Below are 26,913 nucleotides of genomic sequence, written 5' to 3'. Positions count from 1 at the left end.
GTTTGAGGCTTGTGGTTCTTCTATTGCCAAAGTTGCTGTGAAGTTTTAGTTTTAAAACTTAGGTTTCCTTTTCTCTTCTTTCAGTAGCTAATAATATAATTTTCTTTCAGACACTGACAGTTTCTTTTGTAACAATTTTAGGAAGGGATAATGGGTATTATTCAGAAGATGAAATAGTTACAAATATTGCATCAAATGTTAATATTATTAGTTTGCAGTCATCTTAGTAGTAAAACTAAAACATGAGTTGAGAGGGATAAGCAGGATTTAGACTGGGGAAAAAATTGAGAGAATCATTAATTTAATACATATATTTGTTTCAAATATAGATCAAAGAAAGCAAAAAACTCTATAGATAAATCCACTGAGACTGATAATGGCTACGTGTCCCTTGATGGGAAAAAGACAGGTAAAAGCAGTGAAGAATGTATGCAGGCCCATGAACGTCGATGTGAAGTGATTAAGCCAGAAGAGTCAGGGTGGAGCACCTCAACAGTGAGAGATGCCTTCAACAATCACAGTCATCACAAAGTAAGTGTGCTTCGTTGCTTTCAAAGCAGGATTATTAATTTGTCAAATGATATGTGAGGTGTATTTGTATGATGCTTTTGATGCATTCTTATCTACTTTATCCTTAAAAATATTTTAAAAATGAAATCAGGCTTAGGGTCCTGGGGCCAAAAATTATGTTAAGTATTCTTATATTATGTTAAGTTGTCTTATATTCCTAGCCTTTCCTTTTTCTTGTAGGATGATCATTACTGACATCTAAACATTCTTTGCCATTCTGTATTTCAATGCATGCATTTGTGTGCTGTCTTTTATCTGTGGGTTTTTCCAGACCAGCTAAACTTTACAGGGTTCTATCTGGTGATCTCATAATAAATGAGAATATACAAGAAAGTTTCTGACAGCTGAATGATCCTTCGCTGCCCTTTTTCTTTCTGTTACTGTAAGGGCTACTTTTAACTTTAAAATCAGGGAAATGGAAAGTGGAATAAATTAATGATTGGAGTATTCTACATGCAGTCTGTAGCACGTTATCGTTGGAAGGAGAGGTAAATGTTAACTTTGTACTGTATATGTTCATAATTCAATGTTATAGTGTCTGCCATCACAATTTTGGTGGGTTTTTTTTGTGTGGGTGTTTTGGGGGGGGGTGCCGGGCAGGGTTTCAAATCTTCTGGATATATTGCTTCTAAGCCTTTCTTCGTAGATTTGGTTTAGACAAAATCACATTTAAAACAAGAATGTCAGAATTGTTCTTTACTGTAATATGAACTAGCCCTTCATCTGAGAAATGCTTATTTTGATATTAAAATTTCTGTTTTATAATTCCTGCTGCACCACTTAATACTGACAATTGGAAATGCATTAATATCTGATTTAACTGAGCATACCTAATAATGTTGCAGAAAGAAATTTTATTTCAGTAGGCGAGAACAAGACCTAGTATGTATGAGTGTATGTCTTACTAATACTATATTTCTTACACTAGGATACTCACAGGACTGTGACAAATTTATCAGATGAAGTTTCTAGCGAGGAAGGGCCTGAAACTGGATATTCTATACGTCGCAATGTAGAACGCACTTCTAGTGATTGTACACTTCGAAACAGGAAATCTCACCATTATAAGAAACACTATCCTCTAGAGGTATGTTCTTTTCCATTGCTTCTTTTCTGTAAGTTGTTAAAACTTCTTGGTTTCTTATTGAATAGATATATTTTCCTCAAACCTTTTTCTCCTATATTGGATTTTAGGATTCTGTTAATTGGAAGTCATGCTGGTGGGGGACAGGGATTTTTTTTTTTTTTTTTTTTTCATGACTGTTTTGAAATTTAGAGGTTTTTATTTGGTTGGTTTGAGCTGCATCCTATTTTTCAATTTGTTATAAGGAGCCTAAAATATATTCTGTAGATCTTGCATCAGGTTATGGCCAACTCTGTTGCTGTCTTTTGACACCAGTTATCTCCTCTGGAAACTTGATTTGTTACAGAAATAGTAGTAATGGGCAACATGCAAATTTTCATCATGCTAATGCTGCTGTTCGTTTCCTTTTGGTTAGTATTTTGGATTCACTAGCCTTCTTGTGGAGAAGTCTCATTGACTCTACCTCTGAGTTGTCATTCCCTCATGTTTATTGAAACAATCCTTTAAAATATTGTCATGAAATCTCAACAAAATTGTTAATGCATAAAAATACTAGAATTTTAAGAGACTTGATGACATCATAGCTTAGAAGAGGGGAATTCATAGATTCCATATTAACAGAGTCCTTAATCGCAAGGACTCAGACATTGAAAGAGAAAGGGATATGTTATCTTGTTTTTATTTATTTATAATTTTGAAGAAATTATGCTCTCTTTTGCTAATGGTGTTTAACTTAACAGATGTATGGAATGTTATTTTTTTTTTGAAGGCTTTATTGCCATTTTTTCAGTGGGACTATGAGAAAAGAGTGTAAAGAGTAATTTCAGCTCTGATAAAAGTCCACTTAGATGGGTTTAATAGGCAGAGCCTCATGAGTAAACTTTCTACTTGATATGAGAAACATCTCCTTAGAAGGGTTCAGATACTGCTTTCTCTGATAACAATTGCAAAGCCTTGAAGTCGATGCTTTGCGTAAAAAACATTATTAGATAATCTTCTCTTCTAGTCTTTCATTTATTTCTTACAGACTTTGTTTAAAAAGATCCAGAAGGCTAATTGATGTGCGTGTTTATTGCCTTATGCATGTTTGGTTCAGGATAACTGAATAGGTCAATACTTGGAACTGTTTGTTTTATATTACAGAAGATGTCTCTTGACTGTGTACTTGTGCAGCTGGTAATGCTTGACAAGAGGAAGCAGGAGGACATGATCGCAGTCAATTTTTTTTCAGCTTAAATATATTTTCTCCTGCATAGAGTGCTTCAGAGCTTGCGAAGACTGTGTAGATACCTTCAGAAAGTGAAGAGACTACATTTGCTCTGTGTGTAGCTTTGGCAGTAATATTTTACACTTGTTCCCCATTTGCTTATCTGACTGATGCTGTGAAAGAGGAAGCCTTTCTTTGTTCTTACCAACTCGCCTCCCCCACACGATTACAAAGGAAATGAAACAATAGTTTTCAAATCTGTGAAAGCTTTCTTTGTTTTAAAAAAAAAAATAAATTAGTGAAGTCAGTGGATATACTCTCAACTTTTGTCCTACATTTGCTTTTATCTTCATGTTTACTTGTCAACTTAATTGTTGTTTGAACAAGCTTTTTTAATGTTCTTATTTTATTAACTTCAGGACTCAATGGTACCCAGTAGTGACTGCCTTCTATAAATTATATATGTATATATATATTTTTTTTTTAAGAAAAAAATAGTTCAGACTCCTTCTGCATGGATGTTATCCCTCATTTTGTAAAAGAAAGGGAAAGAGTTCAGACCAAATTTTTTCTACGTATTTCTTTACGAAATTGCTTACGTAAAATACATGAAGCATGTTTTGCAGGAAGAACGAAGAACATTTCTTCAGATAGTAATGTGTTACAAATCATATTAAATTAGTAGGTCTGCTGAAACATTGATTATTTTTTTCAGTGTAAAAAATTGTTTATATTCTCAAACTAGTAGAAAGAAATAAATTTTGTGTTAAGAGGGAACGGAAATTGCCAGAGGACAGCGATGAGTAGGATGGTACTGCTTTTAAGATTACTTACCTGTCTTGCAGGAAATGGATTCTGTTTACCGTAGAAAGTAGTTTAAAGCTCTGCATTCTTGTTCTGAAGACAACATTAGATTGTTTTGTATATATGCATGGGGAGATTTGAATGTCCCGAACTTAATATTTTGATTTTTTTTATCTAAGATATAGGTAAAAATTGAACATAAGGCATGCTTGTTTCTCAAGTACAGTTTTTTTTAAAATAATTAAAATTTTATGTATGACTATGTAGATTACACATATACCCATCATTAGCTATGTATACTCTTGCTTATTTTTCCTCTATACACCTGATGCATAACTGTTCAAACAAGCTCACTCTGTCTTTGAGAAGATATGTTAGAGTAACAATGGGGGTATGTGATTTGTAGGGGACTTTGAGAGTCAATTCCTCTATTATTACAGGCTCTTACATTTAGAAATGTACTTCTGGAACATATCAAGCCTGCTTCTAAAACTAGTTAAACTGTGCCCACACTGCTTGCTTGAAACGCTATTTGAGTGCCTCAGGTCTTGGTTGACCAGAAATATCTGTCCCTTCTTCCTCCAGGGCTTTGCCCTTTCTAGAGAAAGAATTCCTTACTGTATGGGGAAGTTAATAAGTTGCTAAAGTACTTCAGCTCAAACAACTAGAGGCAGAAGATCAAAATGTCAAATTAAATTAAAATACTTTGTGAATGATGCTTTTCTCACTCTCTAGCATTTCTCTGTTACAATTTCAGTCCAATGTGTATGGCTTTAAGCCTCGCTTGTCTTTCACATTTTCACTAAAATAATGAAGCTGTAAAGTGTTTTAAAAGAGGCTTAATTTATAGCTTATAAAATCAGAAATTTGAGACATAGTTGGAGTCTGTGGCTTGATAATTGCTGTTAAAGTCTAAATTAATGAGTTCTAAAAATCTGTAAATTAATTATATCCTTTTAATAGTTAATATGATTTGATTCTTCATTATGTCACCCCCTCCCCAACAAAGCAGGGACCACGGACTGTTGCTTGTTTGTACAGCATCTAAAAATGTGCAACCTCTTAGACAGTCCTTCAATAAATGTGTAATTCTTTCTGATAGGAAAGGTGATGGATTGGAACATAAAAAACAGATAAATGTGGATTCACTAATTTGAACTTTGACTGTTCTGTCAGGTAACAGTGTAGAATAAAAAAGCTGCATTAATTCCAATGCATATTTTAATTTCAGGATACACCTAAATCGGGTACTAGCTGCAGTTCTCGGTGTTCAAGCTCCAGACAAGATTCTGAGAGTGCAAGGCCAGAATCGGAAACCGAAGATGTGCTGTGGGAGGACCTCTTACACTGTGCAGAGTGCCACTCTTCCTGTAGCAGTGAGACAGATGTAGAAAGCCCTCAAGTGAATCCGTGTGTGAAGAAAGAATACAGAGACGACCCATTTCATCAGGTTGGTATCCACCAATTTTGATTTTTTTACACTACACACAAGTTCAGTGTTATCAGCTTTATCTTATGTCAGGAGGCCTGGGAGAAAGAACTCTATATTAAATGGAAGTAACAAAGCCAGAGTGATCCGATAGACTTAAAACAAGGATAATTTGATTTCTGCTACTCGGTCATTAATTTGTCAAATGAAGAGGATATGACAATATACTGAAGTAGCCTACAGAATATTTGAGTGTTTGAATCTTAGCTCTAGTTCAGAACAAGTACTGATTGATTTAAGTTTCCTCTGTGGTAGATGGTTTGGGGGGAGGGGTGTATGTGTTGTTTTGGGGGTTGTTTTTGTTTGGTTGGTTTTTTCCTCTAGTGGAATTACTTTTTTTGTGACCACATATCCGGCATCTTTCTGTTTGCTTATATATAAATGTATATATGAAAAAGCAAACAAAGATAACATACATAGTATCTAATATTTTCGGTATGTATATGTAATGTATATATATGATGTTACGTATGTATTACATGTCTAAATTCTATTTAGATATAATATTTCTAGTTTTACCTTAAAGCTAATAATTTCATTTCCCGTCTTTAATGCTATTCTGTAGCAACATATAGGCAGTCATTTCTGAAAATTTTAGGGTTTGTTGGACAACACTTCAGTTGCAGCCTGCCTTGGGTTAATGTTGGACAGAATCCATTTTTAATACTTGGTCATTAACAATCAAGCATTAGTCTTCATTTGATAAAATCCATTCAGATGTCACAGTGCCAGTTATATTTGTAATACAAGTCTTATCTTTAAATTGCATTGCTAATTTGAACCACTTAAGTAAAGAGATGGAGAGAATGTGAAACATTCTGCTGGGTAAACATGTCATATGTGTTGGTAGTGCATCATCAGTACTAAGGAATGCCATGCAAGAGGTGGTGTTAATGCTAGCTAAGGAAAAGAATTTCACGTGACAGGCTTTTCACTCATAGCCAGAATTGAAAATTATGTATTTGTTGATTTTTAACCCCCTGCCCCCCCTCCAAACCCCAAAAGAGATAGCAATTTGTATTTCATTCAGTCTTTGCTTTTTTTGTTTATTTGTAGTTGTTCTTGCTTACATTTCATATAAATACTAAACTGGAAGCCTTACAATAGGGAGTTGAATTGCAGTGTATGGATTGACTTTGTTTTTCTGCAGTTGAGTGTTTTTCTGTTTGATTGTAGATTGTGGATTTTTGAGTTTCAGCTTCTGGTGTTGATGCTCCCTCTAGAGGGAGACCTTGGAAATCTGTGATTAAAGAAGTCTTGCAACTAATATTTGCCTTGTTTTAATAATATAAACCAAACTTTTTCATCCAGTGGAAAAAAAAAAAAGGGGAGATGATTGAGTACTTAGCAGAATACAGAGATTTCAGATAAATACTGATAAAGCAATTTATAAAATAAAAAGCTTTACTTTTAATCAATAATAAATTAAATTTAAAAAATAATATCATGCCTCTCCCCCTGCCCTCCCTCCAGCACCACCACTTCCAGTAGTTTGATGCACATAGTGCTAGGTAGGTGACCAGGCAGAGTTGAGAGCAATTTTAATCACCCGAATGGGAGAGGAGTGATACAGGGCTGAGGGAGGTCAAGAAATGGCCACAGCAGAACTTGTTGCCTCAATATTTTTCCAGATTCTTCAGTTCTCACTTGGCTCTCTGTTTAGCATAAAGGTTCCTCAGCCATAAGTGCATTCAGTATGTTAGGCTGGGATTGCTTGGCTCTTGGAGTGGCATGTATTGATTAGAATTCTACCACTTTCTCTGAGTCTTGCCAGATACAGTTAGCCTAGGGGGGCCTTTATCCATAACAAGGATTGTAAGTACACAATTATCATTAAAAGCAAATAAAAAAAATTGTTGGCCTTAGGCTCAACCTGAGAAAAGTACTTTTCAGAATGTTAGGGGAAAAAACAATAATCAGAGAAATAAAATATTCCATTAAACATGTGGCAAAATTAAAGATGGCTTACAAATAGACCTTTGTTTTCATACCTCTGTCTTCTTTGACATGTTTGAGCAAAATAGAAGCCAATTAATCCTCAACCACAATAACTCAACACTATTAGAAAATGAAGTATGGGGAAGGAGAGATCTCTGTATTCACAGCTATTTCTTGGAAAAGAAGTGGGTGATATTGAGGAATGTGGTTAACATACAGTAACATATAGTAGAAGTAAATGCTATATAACAATATTTGTGTCAATCTAAAGTGGTTTTTTTGCCAGCATATTGCTGACAAAGGCATAGTGACACAACAATAGATTTTTATCTCTGATGGAATATATTCTTTGCCTTCCCCAGAGTCATTTACCTTGGATCCACAGTTTGAATCCAGGACTAGAAAAAATAAGTGCAATTGTATGGGAGGGTAATGACTGCAAGAAAGCAGATATGTCTGTGCTTGAAATCAGTGGTATGATAATGAACAGAGTGAGTATTCTTTTTACTTTATGCAAATACTGTATTTAGAAGTTTAAGCACTACCAAAAATAAGCTTGGTTTATGTTGGTTTTTTTTTTAAAGTGTCTGTTACTGGCAAGTATCTGTTATTGTTCCGCAGCTTACATCACTCTGATTTACTTACTACTAACAGATAATAGATACCAAATCTTAAGGGTTGGCACAATAAAATGCGTTTGCACTGTTAGGTGCTTGCTAACCTCTGTTTTATTGTTTCAAAGCGTTATATGCTGTGAATATTCTTATTTATCTCTTTGATTCTGATGGACAACTAATATGTTGGGTTAGGAATATACAAATCTGGGTATTTGGATACTAAAGTTAAGATTGGAAAAGAAAGCTTTCCTCTTTAGGAAACAAACATCTAAGAGGAGGAGTGGGATGTCTCGTTAGTCTTCCCTTCTTTTTCCTAGTACTACTTTTTAGGAAACAGTGGGAAAAGTATTTAATTGATGTCATACTCTTTTTCAATATAGACAATGTAGCCATTTTGTAGAGTTGATCATAAGATCCTAGCATAGCTTAATAAAACTATCACTGATTCTGACAAGTTGATACTTACCATCTCCAACTTGTTAAAAAAGCAGTGTATTCACGAATTTAGTTCAGATCTCTGTACCTGACTCAGAGACGATACAGTTTTGGGTGCAATCCACAGCAGAAGTAAACGTAACAAAGCGAAAGCCAGCACAAAAGAACTCCAGTCCTGTCTGCACTGTGAACACTTTGATACCTTTAAAAAACATACAACCTAAAACTAAAACATACATAGGAGCATCATACGGGATGTAAGCAACACAGCCTGACTGGTACACTTTGCTAATTCAGTGTTGAATGAATTTTTAATACAAGAATATGCACTGGAGTCTTTTAACTGCAATGTTATGTTGTTGGGTTCTTAAATGATTTGTCATATTTGGTTCCTGTGCAATAAGTGCTCTTTGAGGGCTTCCTTTTTCTTAATAGTAAACTGTGAAGATGCTTGGTTGAAGGTTTCATATAACTTACCAGGTTATAAAGTGTTCTTTGTGGTAGTAAGGCAGTAACATTAAAAATTTAGTTATTGAAATTCCAAGTTAATTCCAAAGTTAAAAATATACCTTGTTTTCTTTTGGTTTTAGGTGAACAGCTATATACCAGGAATTGGTTATCAAATTTTTGGAAACGTCATATCTTTAATCTTGGGTTTAATGCCATTCGTCTTTCGACTTTCCCAAGCTAAAGATTTGGAACAACTGGCTGCACATTCTGCCACTGACCTTTGTATGACTGCATTTGGATCAAATGGAGACATTTTTGTTCTCTCAATGGTTATTATAAGTTTTGTGGTCCGTGTGTCTCTAGTGTGGATTTTCTTTTTTCTGCTATGTGTAGCAGAGAGGACATACAAACAGGTATGAACAGCAATCCAAGAGGCTTCATCAAAAGCAAAACAAGGTTTAATGTTTGCGGTTTTTTGACTTTGTGGATATTTTAAACTTGTTTTCTTCAGCGCACTGTGATTCATAGATCAGTGATGACAAATACTTCAGTGGGCTTACAGTTTGGGAGATGACTCAGTTGCAATGGACTGAAGTCTCTGTAGCTAGACCTTATTTCCTGGAGAACATTTTTGAGGGAAAACCTTTTAATCCTTTATTTCAGATTTCTGGCTCAGTGCGTTAATCCAGCTCTTTAGTCATGTCCCAGTTTGTCTCGGTTTTCCCCAAGGAGAAGGAGTTTCAATAAAAAAACTCTATATAATTTCCAGTTTGTTCTACCAGTCTGTTTCATTCAAAACCTTCAGTTTAATTCAAAACAGTTCAGTCCAGACCCTAGTCAAGAGCTCTGCTTGCTTTGCTGGTAGATCAGTCCCACAGCTGGACACCGTGAGAGCTGCTATCTGAAGTAATACATCTATTAATTTATTTCTTGTTATTGCAATTTAAACTTCTAAGAGAGTATCAATATCCCTTACTAGCTGCAGAATAGAGATACTTACTGGTCCACAAAAGAAAAATGTTTATACTTTCTTTTCTCAAACTGTAGCCAAAATATGTGATTTAACACAGTAGAACACAATTAACCTGTTTCTAATAATCATTTCTCTTGGAAGGAACTTCTGTGATACAGGCACTCTCTAATGCAAATGACTGGCAGGTTTGATTTTTCTCCCAAATTTTAAGAGCATAGCAGATCTGTTGTCTGAAATTTGAAGAAAGGAACTAAAAGTGTAGCTAAATTTTGTTTATCATTAGAATATGAAGACTTTTAAAACTTTTTAGTGTATCTCCTCTTTTTAGTAACATTCTATTCTTATTTCTGGACTATATTAATGTATTTTAATTTACACTGATACATTGTATGTTACTTTGACATATTAATTGAAGCCTCTTCTCCATTTTCTTTTTAGTGCCCTTGAAAATCAGTTAACAGTTACAGTAATTTTTTTTTTTCTTCTCTGCAGAGGCTGCTTTTTGCCAAACTTTTTGGTCATCTAACATCTGCCAGAAGGGCAAGAAAATCAGAGGTTCCTCACTTCCGATTGAAGAAAGTACAGAATATAAAAATGTGGCTTTCTCTCAGGTCCTATCTAAAGGTAAAATAATGTATATTTTTGCTACCACTGTAATATAAAGTATTTCATGCCGTTAATGGAAGGTTGGTATTCTAGTCTGAATTTTTCTTCCTATGCACTTACCCCTATTGGTGCACATGCCCTATACATTTCATTTTAGTAACTTTGGGCCAGCAGTGTCTGCCAGCAGCCAGAGTGTGAGAAAGTAAATGTCTAGTCTTTACCTTGGAGTAAAGTGTGAGTGTGTTCAGAGTTGGAGTTTTGTCTTATTAATGCTAGCAGAAAAGTCTCTCGGGTGAATATGTTGGGTAAAAATGACCACTTGTAGTATAATCCAGAATACCTTATTGTAAGATTCCCACCAACTAGTGTCATTAACACAGAAGGAATTTATGAAGCAAGACAGTTATGTGCATATTTGTGCTGTGAGTGTATATGTGCCAGGTGAAGCTAGAAATTGTGCCCAAGTATTATCTGTAACACATTCTGATCCCTCTATTTTATGTTCAGCTCATATTTGAGTAATCTCCTTATATCTCTCTAATGATCTTTTCAAGCCAGAGCATTGGTCATTCTTTGTGAAAGGATCCATGTTATCTAACTCAGGGTTGATTGTTTGTTCCCCCCCCCCCAAGTTTTTTTCCATTTTTCTCTCTGCATTAGGTAATTCAACTCAGATGAAGCTAGGTTTTTCCCTATTTGGTTTCTATAGAACCATTTTTTTGGTGCACGGCAACTGACAAGCTCTTGCTAGTGGTGGTAATCCCCTTATTTGCGCCTATGCTGCTTTCCAACAGTAATTAAGAGCATTAGATGAAATCTGCTATCAATAGTTTTTAGAAGTAGGTAAAGGATTATGAAAATATGGAGAAGTTACGGTGTGGAGACTGCAGAGTGTGGAAAGCAGGAACTATAAGGAAGTGAAATTTTTAATGTAAAGCACAATCTTAAATTTGAAAGATGCATCATTTTAAGAGGAATTGAGGCGATTCATTTACAACACCCCTTGTGTTACGGAAGTATCTGTTGGGGAGGTTGTAAAAAAGTGGTACCTGTTAAAACTGTACATTTGAGAGACTTGTATCTTTTTCTTTGTAGTCTGTAATGTGTTGCTGGGTGGGAGGAGAGGAGGATAACATCACTTGGACAATAGAATGTAGTTTTGATGCTTTAAAGACTGTATATGATAGCATTGTTGTGGAGAGAGTCTCTTGCCTTCTTTCCTCAAAACCACATCTATATATTCCATCTTTTCTTATGCTACCAGAAACATTTGTATAATTATGTGGCTAAGAAAAAAGCAATCAGACAGTGGTCAGAGGCAGGTGCATAGGGAACTGACCCAGCTGAAAAATAACCAGTCAAGAACAGTAATTTTCACCTCCATCATTGCTTTACTTGGTTCACTGGGCAGCTCTGTAATGCCTGTGCTAGCACAGGGAAAGGAATGGAGACAAGCAGCTAAGGAGCAAGCCTGCCTTCTTGCAGTGGTGCTGCTGGCATTTACTGGCATAGTATTTGTCCAAAACACACTTGCATATTACCTGTCTATATATGTGTCCACCTGTGAAGATGTGAGCTGGGCTATACACACATGTTAAGTCTTGCACAGGCAAAACAGTCTGGCTCAGTATAGAAGTAGTGCATGCATACCTGCAGTAGTAACTTGCACTTACACATTTTTTTTACTGAAAAAAAAATTCTTTCTCTCTATTTCTTTCTCCAAGTTCCAAGGTTATATCTTGCATATGTACATCGCCCATTCTTCTCATGTTTATACAATTAGTAGCATGTCTGGAGAACAAAATTGAGAAATAAATGTCTGTTATAACTTGTACATGTTTCAATGCAGCACAGGATGTTTAATTCTTTAATTAAAAAAAACAAAAACAAACAAACAAGGAAAAAGCTCAGTGGGTAGAAACATTTCGTTGTACCAGTAAGCAAGAAAAAAATGGTTGAAAACAGTGAGGTTGCACCTTTCAAGACAAGTGTGTTTGTTTCCCAGTTTTCTGCCTTGTACTGGGGGAGAGTTGTGTTACTGCACCTACCACAATGGGACAGTGATTTACAGCTACAATTTTTGTGTGTCAAAAAGATGCAAGTAATGGAAAGTACCAACCATGTGAAATTATATCTTGATCCTGTGGTGATCTGATGTCCAAAAATCTTTTTTTAGCACTGGTTTCATTCTTGGGGTTAAAGCTGAGTGCCATATTGAATTTGTTATGTCAGGGAATGCTGCCTAAATGAAAGTTTCTTCACATCATGAAGGAGCTGACTGAAGAAGTGGTGAACATTTTCTTTTCTCATAGTTATCTTTAAATGCTTGCATCTGATTTAATCTCCCACGCCTTTAGGAGTATTCAAATGTAGTGATATTATTAGGATCTAATATGGTGTTTGGAACTTAGATTGCCAGATTGCAAGCCATGATGAAACATAGGTTCAAGGTGTGAATCTAACTGGATATGCTGAATATCAACACTGATTGGGTAGGTTTTCACATATATGTATATCCTTTATTTTCAGCGTCGAGGTCCTCAACGCTCAGTTGATGTAATAGTTTCATCTGCCTTCCTACTGACTATCTCAGTTGTGTTTATCTGTTGTGCACAGGTGAGGAAATCTTCCTTGTATAGTAACAGCCATGACTTAAATAGTTTTTAAAATAATTTTGAGTGCCTTTTGCATGGTGATTCCTATTAAGTTAAAAGACCACAGTAAAAATTCAGTAACAGCTGTTACAGCTTTTCATAAGATTAAGCTCCATTTTGTATTGTTAATTTATCTACTTTAGACTATTACTCTCTAAGAGCTAAAGAAACTTATTGATAGCATAATTCCTAACATAATATTACTATTATTTTTTAAATCTGTGTCCTCTTTCATTTTCCATTGTGGATTTTGGAAGACAGCTGCTTCCCCCCCCGCCAAACATTTTGCATCAAAACACACTTTTGCAAAGACAGTTGAGATTGACCTTTGTTGATGATTTTTGCGAGAAACAAGATTGTTGGCTATATTAGCCTGCCCTCTAGTGGAATATCTTTTACTAAGCAAATCTATGTTTAAAGAATTTTTACTGCTTAAGATTTTTCCTTGAGCTTCTGTTTGAGAATACGGGGAAGCTTCTGAATGGCTTCTGGTTGTATTTTTTTTTCCCACTTTCTTCCCTAGTTAACGCTAATGTGTTTTCCTGGTAGCTAACTGTAAATATTTTAATAAGAATATAATTTAGCAGTAACTCTGCTTGGATTCAATTTTCTATATAATTCAGTACATTTGAGGGTATATTTTGGTTTTTATCCCATATAGTGTTTTTGCAAGTTTGAACATGAGTTTAAAATTGTCTTAGAGTGTATATTTTTTTTCTCTTGCTTTAGGGATACGAAAAAAAGATGTGTCTAAATTCTGATCGAGCCTTTCAGAATGTATCTTTTATGAAACCTCATATCTTTGACACAATGTTGATTTTAAATTATGATTCAAAAATCTTTTAACAATCCATATACTTATTACTGGGAAATTTTTATTGGAGTTGAGGAGATATGTAATTATTTTCTTATGTTGTAATGTAATTACTACTTTGAATTAAATTTTTTTTTCTCTTTTGTTTTCAGCTGCTTCACATGCATGAGATCTTCCTTGATTGTCACTACAATTGGGAACTTGTAATTTGGTGCATTTCACTAACTCTTTTTCTCTTAAGATTTGTTACTCTTGGATCTGAAACCAGTAAAAAGTACAGCAATACCTCAATATTACTTACTGAGCAGGTGAGAATTTGTATAGACCTGTACTTTTATATCTAAACAAGTCGTTCATCTCGTAGGTCTCAGGCGTGCATTTAAGATGTATTAAAATAGCCTGGATTAGGGAGTTAATTATGGTGTAGTGAAACAACACTTTACAACCTGAAGTTCAATTTCTGTGAGAAGTGTGTGACTTAGTGTTCCATATAACTTTTAAACAGAGATGGCCATATCCCAATTTCTCTTTAAGTGAGTGGGCTTAGAGATACCAGTATATGTCATTTGATATAATTTGAGACCTAACAGAACACAAACATAAAAAGTAGCTTTTAAATAGGAAAAAGAAACCCAAACTCTCAAAGTGTTGGATGGGAGAGTAAAAGATTTGAAAACAAACTTACCCTCTACAAAGTGGGTCACTGTTTCCAGCCCAATAATTTTGACTGCTGGGTTGTGTGGGTTACATATAGTCTCCTCTAGACTCCTTGGAAACTTTTTCTTTCAGTCATCTGTCAAGGTTGGCTTTGGGTCTACTTACTTTTCTTCTCAGGAATGTTCTAGTCGGCATTTGTACTGCAAACTTCCCCCTCTGCTCTGCCTTGCACTGCTGATAGTTTTCTGAGCATGTTCAGTTAGTGTTAGGTAAGAACCAACCTCTTTCTGCTCAGAGAGGTTTTACACTGGTGCAAGACACAGCATTCAGGACAAGGTAAATAGGCAGTTCAAGAAATCTTCACAGGTTTCCTACAGGAAATGTGTTCAAGTTGGAGAATAAAATCTTCCAAACTGAGTCTCCCAAAGTCAGGATGTAAAGCTTATGACAGATGGTATAAATGACTGCTTACATATTTTGCTCAATGAGAATTCATTCTGTCTTTATAAAGATGATGAGGCTAGACACTGAGAAGACAGACTGCCTATTTATCTTGTACTGAATACCGTGTTTTGCACCAGTGTGAAACCTCGCAGAGTTCCTGAACCTGGAGAGCTTTGCATTGTTCTGTTGATCCTCGGAGTACGAATAGCCTAATGTCCCAGTGAAGTTTATGTCCTCTGTTTCTGGAATGAAAACAGAGGGAAATGTTTGGGGTAAGGATTGGAAAAAAATGCAGAGAGCAGAGCAAGAGAGAGACAAAGAATTTCAAGCTTTTGTTTTGCTTTCATAGGCTTCTATGCTATGCTCTTTATGAGAATCAGTGTTTGAGCATTTTAAGCCAGCATGGACATTGAAAGAAGCACTCTCTCTATGTCCCCAGAACTTTGGAGGGAAAAAAAAATAATCAGAAAGTGTTATGTCATCGAACACTTAGATTTATATTGAATGCAGCTTATCCTGTTGTAAGTCATTTTCCTCCAAAATGCCTGAGAGCTTTATGAAATGAACACCAAAATAGAATTCACAATTGTTTCTCAGAAAATAAAAAGGATACACGTCACCCTGAGCAGAACTCATTTTGGACTGGTTTCACATACTAGCTAGATACCACAGCATATTTACAGTGTTCTTCACACAGACTCATGAAAGTCTGACATTTTGGCCTTTCATGAGAGGTCAAGCCCAAACAATTGACCGACACTCACTTGATCTAAAAAAACACGTCTGAAGTGGTGTCCTTGAAAATCACACACTAGTGTTACTAGGCTTACTAAAAAGAGAATGAAGCTTTAAAATAAACAAACAAAAAACTGCAACAAAAAACCCAAAAGGACAAACAAGCCTCAACCCCCAAATTAAATGTAAATGCTTCACGGATAAGATGAAATTGCAAATTCTACTTTCTGTCAGCAAAGTTTCAGCCACTTCTGTGTGCTTTACATTCAACCTATGAATTTCATGATTAGGAGTCATGATGGGAAACTTAAAAGATCAATCATTTTACATCAAGGGATTTTCTGACTGTATGCTGTTTGCCTGTAATTTTTCAAGTCCTTCTGAGAGTGTTTTAATTGGTCTTGTAAATTAAGTGGCTCAGTGGTTCCTTGTTGAGTAAAATACGACGTATGGTCTGATCAAAGTTGTCCTCTTGCCAGTTTCAAGTCTCAGAGTAGTTATGGTAGATGGCTGTACATATACACATTCAAACTTCCCTCCTGATTAAAAGTTTTATTATTGAATGTTGATTTTTTTTTCATAAATTAATGAAATCATAGTAACTGTTAAAAGAGATTTGAACCTTCCTAGGGTTTATTACCTACCATTTTTTCAGAGTTGCTAAACAGAGCCTTTATTCTTAGTTTGTTCCTGTTTATATTTGAAATCGGTAGTATTATATTTAAAGACTGGAATCTCTTTGCCTCTAAAAGCATAATTTACTTTAAAATGAAGTAGATAGTTCAGGAGCTTAATATGCCTTGGAATATATTAGGCATAGTTTTTGATTTTTAACTTGTATAGGAGACTTACAGTGACCTTTTTAGGGAGCTCTGATAATATTCAGTTACTTTGTTTAGATGTCTGTGGCCCTTATTTCAATAACCACCTTGCAACAAGGTGGTTAAATATATTATAGCATCACTTCCTTTCTGCAACTTTGCTTCTGTAGCTTGGTAAGAGTCTCTGTCATCTGAAGGACTACCTCAGCATATTGGTAAAATGTTCATTTTTTATTTTGTTGAAGGTCGTCATCCTAAAATAAAGTTCACAGCTTTCAAGATCTTTTCCTTTGATTTGCTTTTGTTATGCAATAAAAAAGAAAAACTAACCTTTGCCTGGTCTAGGATATCAAAGATAGGTCATTTGAGAATGAAAGCTGATGTTTCAAAATTGCTAGAAGGCCAAAAGAGAGCTAATTTGTACTCTGAACTAAACTTTCTCAGAAACAATGACCTAAAAAAGTCTGAATCACTGAAGTGTTTAAATGATCAATGTACTGTTCTTCTACAGCAATGAAGAGTTTAATAATTTTTCAAATATTTCAGGGCACTGGAAAGATTGTTTTTTTTTTTTGTTTTTTTTTTTTTTTTTCCCTGCACTCAAGGTGCTCATGAAGTACTCAGTTATACTAAAATCTTTTAAAAGAAATTACACTCCAGCAGAATTATGTTTTAACATTTCAGTCTATTCAATAACTTTGGGGGATTTTAAGCATTTTAAGGTCTGCATACTAGTATAAAAACCTGGAAATGGAATTGACAAACCTCAGGCAATTACTGAAGGAGGAAAAAAAAATTATGCAAACCTTACATATGTAGTGTTTTTTTTCTTGCCTAATTTGTAGATTACACTAAACTTTAAAGTTGTTGCTACAATAGTGTCAAATATATTTTGTTATATCATAAACCACTGTATTTTCTTGTGGTACTGAGCCAGTGTTTGTTCTTAAACATTAAAAAGGAAGCAAAAAAATTGCTTGCTTGCAGACATGTCATTGCTGTTCTATCATACGGCCGCTGAGTAATCCCTTCATTTTATTATTAAGTATTTCCAAATTAATTCCTTTAAATTCTGAATAAGTTCTGATACTTATATTTTCTTTAAATCAGATAAACTTGTACTTGAAAATGGAGAAAAAGCCTAATAAGAAGGAGGAACTGACACTAGTGAACAATGTTTTAAAACTTGCTACTAAGTTACTGAAGGTAAGAATTAAAATAGTATTACCGTATTATATATAACTAAGAAGTAGAATAGATTGCTTCATGAGTCACTTGTGCTACTTCTGAAGGCAGTACAGTATGCTCTGGTTTAAATCTGCTGTGTAACTCTTTCACAGCGATGCTACTTGTTCATATACTACGGTCTGTTATGTTGCTATCATTGTGGATTGCAAATTATTATTCTGTACAGTGAGTTTTATTCTTTAACAGTATATGAGCAATGTGAGAGAAGGTACTTCGGGATGGACAGGATGATGAACCCCTGGGAAATAAATGATGCAATTTTGTTGTCTGTTTTGAGTGTCGATATCTGTTTCTAGTAATAAGCTGCTGGAGGATTTGTATTCTTCCACAAAAATAATTCCTCTTAAAAACTGTCAGTGGTTAGCATTTCTAATTAAAACTGGATTATGCTTGATGTCTTCTTTACTTACTGTCATAGAAGAATCTTTTTGGAAGACAGAGAGCAATTGTTACATAGGCCCATTTATAAGTGAATTAAAGATACGGATTTCATTTAATGTAATTCAAATATTTGTTAGCTGTGCCCTTCAACTATTTGGCAAATTTTTGTTTTGCATGGAATTTTGCTGATGAGTAGAAATGTTTTTTGCTTATGCAATATTATCGTGTTTGCCACCTAACTATATTTCGAGGGTAGAAGATGTTTCTTCATGGTGAGAGTACATGAATTTTTTTTTATTACTTCCAGTTTCTAGAATTCTGCAGAGGAAAAGTCATCTTACTTTCACTCATCTGGAGCTAAAGCATGGACGTGCTCAGGGCTTTTTTTTTAAACTTGTTATTGTTATTATTAACAAAGCAGTGGTTGAGGTTCTTGGGAAGACACATTTGATTCTAAATTGCATTTGCTGAGTTCTTGTGTTCTTTCAAACTTACAGATCTGTCATAATTTGGGAAGCAAGCTGTTTTGTTCTTTCAGTTGTCTGGGAGCTTAATTCTTGCTCCAGAAATGTCTCGTTGTCCTTCAGACTAAACATTTCTCTAATCCAAAATTTACTTAAGGGTTACCTGAATGCCAAATAAGAGTGATAAATTTAACACTTGAAAAACTTTTTTTATTTTGGGTTTGGCTTTTATGAACAAATAAAATTAAATAGATCTAGTATTTCTTATGTGTTTTTACACTAAAATTAACAGCATAAAACTTAAAATTGACTAAAGTGGCATTTCAAAGAGGAAGCCAGTCCTGACACTACAAAAAACAAATTAATGACTTGCCTCCCCACTTCTCTTGGCATGGTGTTTTAGTGCTTAATCACTTCTGCAGTTGTGTAAACTATTTTAAAATTAAATTTGTCTAGCTTCAGCTTTCAGCATTTGGATCTTATTATATATTTTGCTGTTATGGTAAAGTTCTTAGAGATGCTGCCGATTTGTTATTCTTGGGTTCAGAAGGAAGATAGCAACAGTGTTTTGATCTCTCCTTCAGGGCATCAACTTCTTCATTTAGTCCAAGATAGAGTGGTCATGTAGAACAGTTCCCCAGGAATGACCAGCAAATGTAAAAGTATTTTCCTCCCCCTCAGATAAATTTCCTTCAATCCACAGACCCCTCCCACCATGTTTGGGTATAGCACAACTGATACTGATTCCATGTACAGAGATCCCCATCAGTAGAGGGAATGGCTGGGTTATCATGCAGTAAACCTGAACCATATCTCTCAATGCCATTATACCTTTCCTCTGCAGCCAGGAAAATTCAAGCCTATTAAGAGAAACAGTTGAGGTTTCTTGCATATAGTGGTGCTTTAAGACCTTGCTGCCTCATTCTACCACACACTGAATTCTGGTCCCTTACCCCGTTGATTCCTGTGTGCCAAGGAGCAGTTCTTAAAATGAAGCTTAAACTCTGTTTAATCTAGCCAGCTAGTAGCTGGGACGATGGAGTATTTCTTCTAGTCAGCTGAGTAATTCTCCCCACCCGCACACCTTTAACAGTGTGTGTAGTCCCCTTATCGCAAAAAAAGTATGCAGCACTTTCCATGAGAGGACTGACTGAGTCAGCAAGGACTCAAAGCTGACAAAGCAACAACTTAAGTTGAGAGTTACAGTACAGCGATATGGAGAGCCTGGCTAAGTCAGTTATTGACTGTATCTCTTGGTATAAGAATAAGGGACCACAAAGCTTTTAGGACCTGGTTTTGGAACGAACAAAAGGAAGTATTCTCTGTGCATCAGGTACAGACTTGTGCAACTGTTGGTCAAAGGACACTGGATGCAGAAGGGTTATCTGGATTCAAGTAGAGACTGGACAGCTAGACTAGACAGAGCACAAGAGATTCAGAGCATCTCATGAGTTGAAATGTTTGTGTGCTGTGAGAATGTAGGTAGGGTGAGAAGTAGCTGCTGTTGGTGGCAGGATGCTGATCACCCCTTGGATCTGATTCACTTCAGTCTTTTTCATACTTTTCTCAGTGTTTTCAAAAACATGTTCATGTTTTACTCTTTCCAGAAACGTATCAACTGACATGGCCTTTCCAACAGGGGACTTGGCTTTTGTGGCGCAAATCCCAGACCCAGGTCATCGCTTAGTTACTGTGAGAATGTGCCCAAAAGTGAGATGGGATTTCCAAGCCACCTAGTATGAGCTTTAAATGAGTTCATGGTAGTCAGTGATCAACGCAATTATGTATTTCATGCCCAGTAGCTAAATGGAGTTGTTTTTTTTAATTTGGTTTTGGATGTTTTTGACCCTTAAGCTTTTACTGAAGACTATATTATGTTGAATATTTTTACTATTTTCTTACTCCCCAAACTAGTAAGATGAATCTAAAAACTTTTTCCTTAAATAATTTCTCTGCTGCACTTCTCAGAATCAAGTCTTTTTTTATCTTTTGTATTTGCAGCAGAGTTTTATACCACATTACATCTAAATGAAAAGGTTGTTCATTCTTATTTCACCTCTTTTGAAAGAATAGTCAGAGCTCTGAACTTCTTTATTAAAAAAGGGTTTAGAAGGCCTTGTTCAAGCCCCAGGATGTAATGCAGGAGAGGAATGAAGACGAATTTTTAAAGCTAGAAAATATAAATGACCAAAGCAGTGATAGTTGTTATACTTTATATAATCCACTATTATATTTTAAAAATGTTTTTTTCTTCCTTTATTTGACATATTTCTAGGCCAGAAAAGTTTGGGTGACTTTATTCACACACCAAGAATTGAAAACTGGTGAAATAGCCTCTTTGTTCAAGTTTTGTTGCAGATAAATTTTGGCTAAGTTTTTGATCCTTCCAATAAAAAAGTAAAATATTGGCAGTTAAATGGTTATTGATATTTTTTTCCTTTATCTTCCTTTTCTGGCTATGTTCATCAGTAATTATTCTCAAAATTAATGGAAAAGGAGAGGAATTGCATTAGGAAAGACATTTTTGTAATTTTTCATAATAGGTAGTCTTCTGTCACTGGAAAAATCTTTTTCTTGGTTTTTGTGATTCTGTTGTCTATCAGCTCTTTTAACACTGAAGGTGATTTCTGGAAAATTAGGAGGAATTCTAAAATGATGGCACCTTGGTGCCAGGAAAACTAGCTCTCTCTCTTCCTGGCTTCATGAGCAAATTGGTAGATGGGTAGCCTCCAGTTTTTTGAAGGGTTATTTAGACACCATCAGTCAACAGTCAGTTAATGTGATGGGTATTTTCTTGCATTTTGTTTTTTATATGCAGAAGAATAGGAGAATGTTTTACTCTACTGTGACTTGAAGACTTCCTAAACTATCTAATATCACTCAATACACATGTGAACAAAAACCCGTTTGTGTAATTTTTGCTTTTTAACGATGTCGTCGTTTTGCATTACTAGGAACTGGACAGTCCCTTTAGGTTATATGGGCTTACAATGAATCCACTGCTTTATAATATCACCCAAGTTGTCATCCTGTCAGCTGTATCTGGTGTCATCAGTGACTTGCTTGGATTTAATCTAAAGGTAACTACTTGATAAGCATCCTTTTTTTTTTCACCATGGCATTCAGAATGTTATGATAGATGGATCATACATTGTAGCCTAGTGAATTCTGAACTGTATTAACTAGAACATATTTTTGTTTGAAAATGGTTAGGAAATTTAAGCTATATGAGAAAAGTAATGATGTATTTGTCCAAGCAGCACTTTTAACATTTTTTTGCCTTTTTGTGGCTTTCTGACTTCATTTAGGACACATAATTATCAAGAATTCTTAGACATAAATACAGAGACATTCGTACACATAAGTACAAGACCTTATGTAACTTTTCTTCATATCCCAGATCTGATTTCGCTCTTGAATTCCTCGCTCTTTAAGGGATGCAGAAAGATGCATGCTATCCTTGTCTTGCACCGCAGTAAAGTATTACAGTAGATACAGTATTACTGTGACTAATCTTACACAGTGTCATTTCGTCACGGCTGAAGGACTATCTTGTTAGGTCCTACTCTCTGGCCCCCTCTGAACTACAAACTCTGGAAACTATTTCAAGATTCAGGTTATGAGGCATGTTAGTTTCCACAAGCTTGTAGCACAAAGCCCTTAGTTGGCCATTGAATTTGCTTACGTCTACCCATTTTTTTCCTATTAGAAGTAAACAAATGTAAAATTTATTTTGTGTATTATATGCAGCAAATGCAATAAGAAAAAAAAAATGTGGTGATATTGCAGTTCTGGTAAACAGAAAGATGAGATGAGAAATAATGTTGATTTACTGCTCTAACTTTTCCAGCTCTGGAAGATCAAATCTTGACAATATGTAAAGAAGATGAGATAACACAGTGTTACAGAAAAGCTCATTGATTGACAAAACTGCCTCAAAGCAGCCACTGAATCTATATTTCAGATGCTACAACCTCTTCAAGGATGTCGTTTGGAAAATTGAAGTGTTTACATCTGACTGTCTTGTGCAATCTTTGTATTTATTTCATCTTCTCACTGTTTTATGTTCATTTTAGTTGACATTTTATATTTCATTTTCAAACTTATTTGTTTAGTTTTGGAAAGGGTCAGATTTGGGAAGGGTCAAAAACTGTGTCTGAGAACTCCAAGTCCTGGAAATTGATTACACTAAATTACTTTATCTGTTGTTAAAGCTGAAGCCAATGCTGAACATCTTTAGTTACACTAAGGCTATATGGAAGTAATTTGATTTTTGATACTGTGGTAAAATTGCTTAGAATATTTAATTGGCACCAATCATTTATGAGGACAACATAACATCAGTAGATGTTTGGTTGCAATAGAAAAGTGAGACATATACAAAAAATAAAGTACTGACAATACAGTATGACAGGTAGCAGAATTACTTTATATTGCTATTAGAAGCAAGTGGGAATTTTGGATATTTTGAGTAATTCCAGGATCTAAACTCATATAGGCTGCAGTTTAAATATCCTGGGATATTAATAAGGTATTATATAACAAGTCAACAAGTGCTCTTTGATAACAGTTTTATTAGAGCAATAATTGTAAATGGTTACCATGCTGTATGATATTTTGATAAAATTAAATATTGTATTTATTTGAAATACTGGGCTGTTCTGCGCAGCTCTGACTGTGCATGCTCAATATGTGCACTTTTTATTGTTACTTTTAATGAGAAACTTTATATATATACATATAAATGTATATTGATTGGAATATATTATGGTGAACTATGGAGCAGTATATATTATATGTTGAATATTTAAACAAGCAAAAGATTTACTGGTGAAAGGAATGCTATGAATGACTGAGCATAAGATAGATAGATGCTCTCCTCTTGTACACTATAGTATATGCCATTCATACCACATTGAAGTTTAAGAGCAGTTAAACACAGAAAACAAGTTCCTCTGGTGAGCAGCAGAGCTCATGAAGCCTGGTATTCAGCAGATTTGTGTCTTCAAATAACCTCCTTTCCTCCCATTTGTCCCCAGCAGGGGTCATTCCCTGGGGTTTTCCAGGCTTGGGTTTCCCACCTCTCCCGCTGCCTTCTATCCCTGCCTCCCACACGGACCAGTCGTATCGACTCGTGGTTCTTCAGTGTGACAAAAATAGATGTTCACCCATGCAGAATTAAGTTACCTGGAACAAACTTTCCATCTACAAATTATTTTGGGAGGATTAATATCACCAGACACAAGTATTCTTACATTTTATGTTTCTAAAATAGTGGCTTCATATTGAAAAATGACAAGTAATTAGGTGACGAGTGTCTGGACATTGCACTATGTTTGCTAATCTTCAGAATCTTGAAAGATTTGAAGTAATGTATCTTAAACTTATGTGGTATAAAAATATTTTTATATATAAAGCAACACAAACAAGCATTTTGTATTTTATTTGCCTCTGTACTAACGTTTAATAATGACCAAAGTGCATTCTGGTTTTTGAAAGAATGTATTACTGGAGCTTTAAGAACATACTATGTTTAGTTTCTCATGTGAAAACTTCGGCTGCATCTGATCTGTTTCTTCTTTCTCTGTTGTTTGATGTTGGGATTGTTTTTAAAAATTAAGTACATTTTATACACAGTTTTTTCCAAATTATGGTACAGACCTACACAGAACTTAATTTTGCACAAAATATATTTTAAGAAAAAAAAAAAGTACAGCAGGAGTCCTGTGGGTGATAAAAGATAAGGCTATTGCTTTTTACAGCCTATCGCAAACCCATTCTTTACTCTAGAATGGGATTATTTTTAGAAATGTAAAATGGTGAATATACAGCTTTCATTACCTTTAAAACAGGAAAAAAAAAAGGCGGGAGGGAAAACATTGCGGTTTCGGTTGAAGGTGAAATTAATTTAACCATGTATACCTCAGCAACTAGCACTGTGCTGGATTGTTGCACTAAAAAATGGTGGCTTGGGGAGAGTAAAAGATTTGTGAAATGAAGTTAAAAATAATAAAAACCTTTATTTGCTACCATTAGGTATATTCATTATGTTAAAAATGGGAAAGGTTTATTCTCCATCCCTCAATGTGGAAAATCCAGTGTGAGAGGCAAGTAGAAATATGGCAGATCTTGCGTGTTAACTGTTATTTTTTGCCACATGTTTTGTAACTGAAAGTGTGATCAGGCTTGGAATAAAGCTTTCTATGGTTGATGGTAAAAAAGAAAAAAACCAATGCAATGAGCTATATCTTTTAGTAATATCCAGCATATTTCTGAGTCTGCCTGTTTTGATTTAAATCCATATATTCTATTTAAATTAAAGCATAGTTGGGAGAGAAATCTTGCACACGGAATGCAAATGATGGTTGTCGAAATTGCATTTTATTGCGAGAACACAAACTTTCAGACACTTTTAGTTATGTCAAGTAGTTTAATTTTATTAAGACTACTGGACATGCAGCTTCCAAATAACTGTTTTTATTTGAAAAATACTGAAACAGAATTCAGTCCTATTTCACCAGGATTTAAGGGATTAATTTCAATCACCGTTTTGACTGTTTCATTCTGTCACAAGATACACTTCCATGTAAAAATCAAAATACAGGCAAACTAAAGTACTTATTGAATTCAAAGTGAAATGTTTCAATAACATGTTATGGAATATTTGGACAGAATTAATGTGGGATAGCTTATGTATTTTATCTATTTGTTTACCAAGTCGTGAAATATTTTCTAACAGAAAACTGTTCTATTTACAGCTCTCAAACACCCATTTTTATTCGCCTAATTTTGGCTTTTCCATAGCTTAGTCTCTGGACTTTAAACATGTTCTGCTAGTGCTATCCCTGTGACCATTGATGACTGGGCAGTAGGTTACACTCCACCACACTTGTGTTCATTTTCTCACTTTCTGAACTTACTTCAAATGTAGGCTATTTACAATTTAAAATTTTTTTTTGGTGGTCATGAAAGACACTTCATACATTGAGAAATTAACATCTTCTGAGAGCTATTCTTTTTAACATCCATCCCTTGGTGACACCGTAGTGTGCCAGAATTCTCACATATTGCCAGAAAACGTTACAGATAGTGCAAGTTTCCTTAATCCAGACCCCATCTATGTCTAAGTACCTTCCAAAATAGTTACGGAGCTGAAGATGATAGGATCTGACCAATGTATTGTTGCTTACTGGCTTGCTTCAGATCGTGTCCCATTTTTATCAATGCTGACCTTCTTAAAACTGTCCCATCCAATAGAAAATCCTACATGGAACTTAAGCAGTGTCGTTCAGACATGAATTCAGCATATACTGAATATGTCCTCTCTCTTACACCAGTTGTTATGATTGGAAAATCCTGGTACCTCCTAAAGAGAGAGTTGTATTTCCGCAGCTCATAGCATGGAGCTAAATTTTCATGTATCCTCCTGAGTGCCACGTTTGGAATCTGAAGGGATGCGAAACCTTTCAGGAAACCATAGAAATGAGTTTTAAGAGGCTTTATCTGTATGCTGCTTGCCTAATATATGATTGCAAACCTATTTGTAAATACTGTCTCTGGTAGGCTCCAGTGAGCCATCCAGTGTGTAGATTATGTAAAATAATTTTACAACCCTTTTCTTGCAAAGTTACAATGTTTCTTCAGCCTGGTATATGCCAAAATAGAAGAGCATAAGTTAAAACAAAATATGGGTGAAATGCATAAAGATACTTCAGTAGTTTGATTAGTCCTTCATGTTATCTTCTACAGATGGGACTTTTAAAACCCTTTGGGAGATACCAGATTTAGTAACTTCCAAAAGCTTCTCTGGATTGCGAGCACATTTCATTCCTGGTAACGCTTAAGAATATTACTGGTTCAAATTTCAAAGATCTGTCTTTGGCATCCAGTAGTATACAGTAGAGATGCTTTATTTCTCTGTTTTCTACAGATGGTGATGGTGGGCTGGCTGGTGCTGCTGTCTTTAGTGGATACTTCAAACCCAAAGGCATCCAACTTGTCTGTTGGAGGGAAAAGGGGGAAAAAGGCTGTTGGTACTGCTCGTGTACCCACTGCTGCCTCCTTAGTAGACTTTTGTTACCAGTTTCTCTGTAGTGAACTTGTTGCAATGTAAGAGAGAACTGTGGAGGAAAAGGAATGCATGATTCTTAGTCCATAGAGCAATCTCATTTTTATTGCGTGACTGCACAAATATATCTGTATTGGTACAGGAGATGGGGAAGCAGAACTTTTAGTCATAAATAGCAACCGACAAATTGTATGGGGAAAGCAATCTTCTTTTCTTCCAATGTCATTACTTGCAAGGTAGCAGAGGAAATCATCTTGAGAAGGTACCCATGTTGTTTGTTTTGTTTTGTTTAGAAAAAAACCTCAAACACAACAGTCTTCACTTGTACTGTGGCTTTCCTCTCAAATGCTGCCTTTTTACCTTGTCAGTCTTAGGAAAACTAATCAGTCCTTGCTGGGCTGTTAGGATCCTGCTTTGCCAACACTTTCTTTTCCTGGAAGTTGCCATCATCTTG

General features: G+C 35.2%; 1 protein-coding gene across 7 annotated transcripts in view; it reads left to right on the top strand.

Moving 5' to 3' along the window:
* PHTF2 (putative homeodomain transcription factor 2) overlaps nucleotides 1-24,624 on the top strand; it is a 71,828-nt gene extending 47,204 nt beyond the window's left edge. For all 7 annotated transcript variants that reach the window (XM_030014754.2, XM_030014747.2, XM_030014751.2 and 4 more), the window contains 11 exons: nucleotides 330-531; nucleotides 1,499-1,657; nucleotides 4,897-5,115; nucleotides 7,455-7,583; nucleotides 8,735-9,007; nucleotides 10,060-10,191; nucleotides 12,703-12,789; nucleotides 13,794-13,949; nucleotides 17,409-17,504; nucleotides 21,346-21,471; nucleotides 22,242-24,624. In XM_030014754.2, the coding sequence (XP_029870614.1) occupies nucleotides 330-531; nucleotides 1,499-1,657; nucleotides 4,897-5,115; nucleotides 7,455-7,583; nucleotides 8,735-9,007; nucleotides 10,060-10,191; nucleotides 12,703-12,789; nucleotides 13,794-13,949; nucleotides 17,409-17,504; nucleotides 21,346-21,471; nucleotides 22,242-22,262 (1,600 nt within the window). In that variant the 3' untranslated portion in view covers nucleotides 22,263-24,624. The remainder of the gene's footprint in view (nucleotides 1-329; nucleotides 532-1,498; nucleotides 1,658-4,896; nucleotides 5,116-7,454; nucleotides 7,584-8,734; nucleotides 9,008-10,059; nucleotides 10,192-12,702; nucleotides 12,790-13,793; nucleotides 13,950-17,408; nucleotides 17,505-21,345; nucleotides 21,472-22,241) is intronic.
* The last annotated feature ends 2,289 nt before the right edge of the window (nucleotides 24,625-26,913 follow it).

Source organism: Aquila chrysaetos, chromosome 5 (assembly GCF_900496995.4).
Source record: "Aquila chrysaetos chrysaetos chromosome 5, bAquChr1.4, whole genome shotgun sequence".
Classification (NCBI taxonomy): domain Eukaryota; kingdom Metazoa; phylum Chordata; class Aves; order Accipitriformes; family Accipitridae; genus Aquila; species Aquila chrysaetos.
This window is presented reverse-complemented; position numbering and strand designations above follow the sequence as displayed.